The sequence below is a fragment of the Crocuta crocuta genome, unplaced genomic scaffold, assembly GCF_008692635.1.
Source record: "Crocuta crocuta isolate KB4526 unplaced genomic scaffold, BGI_CrCroc_1.0 scaffold72, whole genome shotgun sequence".
In the NCBI taxonomy this organism is placed as follows: Eukaryota; Metazoa; Chordata; class Mammalia; order Carnivora; family Hyaenidae; genus Crocuta; species Crocuta crocuta.
Window position 1 is genome coordinate 8166320 of NW_027529427.1, and position 558 is coordinate 8166877.

General features: G+C 56.5%; 1 protein-coding gene across 12 annotated transcripts in view; it reads left to right on the forward strand.

The window, feature by feature from the left end:
• Positions 1-363: 363 nt before the first annotated feature.
• Positions 364-558, forward strand: part of CACNA1C (calcium voltage-gated channel subunit alpha1 C) — a 654628-nt gene continuing 654433 nt past the window's right edge. For all 12 annotated transcript variants that reach the window (XM_077759249.1, XM_077759252.1, XM_077759241.1 and 9 more), the window contains exon 1: positions 364-417. In XM_077759249.1, coding sequence (XP_077615375.1) covers positions 369-417 — 49 coding nt within the window. In that variant the 5' untranslated portion in view covers positions 364-368. The remainder of the gene's footprint in view (positions 418-558) is intronic.

Below are 558 nucleotides of genomic sequence, written 5' to 3' on the forward strand. Positions count from 1 at the left end.
GCCGTTCCCCCACTCCCCTCCTTTCCGCCTCTTCTCGCTCTGCCTCTCTCGATTTATTTTTTCAAACGGTGTAGCCGCCAGAGGTGCGGTGCTAAATTCTTGGAAGGGGCCCGGATGTACTGAGGATGCATTACAATTTCACAAAAGGAGGCAGTAGTGGAAAGGAGCAGTTTTTGGTGTTTGATGCAATAATGGGAATCAGGTAATCCTCAGAAGGGAAGAAGAAAATACTGCAGATCCACGGCTTCCTTGAATTTTGCACGAAAGCCGCCGACCTCGGAGGAGGGATTAATCCAGACCCGTCTGGGGGTGTTTCGCCATTTCTTCCTCTTTGTGGCTTCTTCTCCTTTTAAAACAATTTTTGGCCAATGGTCAATGAGAACACGAGGATGTACATTCCAGAGGAAAACCACCAAGGTAAGGCTGGACCCCGTCGCCTCGCCGGGGCTCCAGCCCGGTCTCCCCGCCCTCTCCACCCCTCTCCCGCTCTCCCCCGCGCGCTCCCCGCGGCCCCCCGGCCGGTCCCTGCGGAGTTGCCCCGGGCTGCGTCCTCGAGGG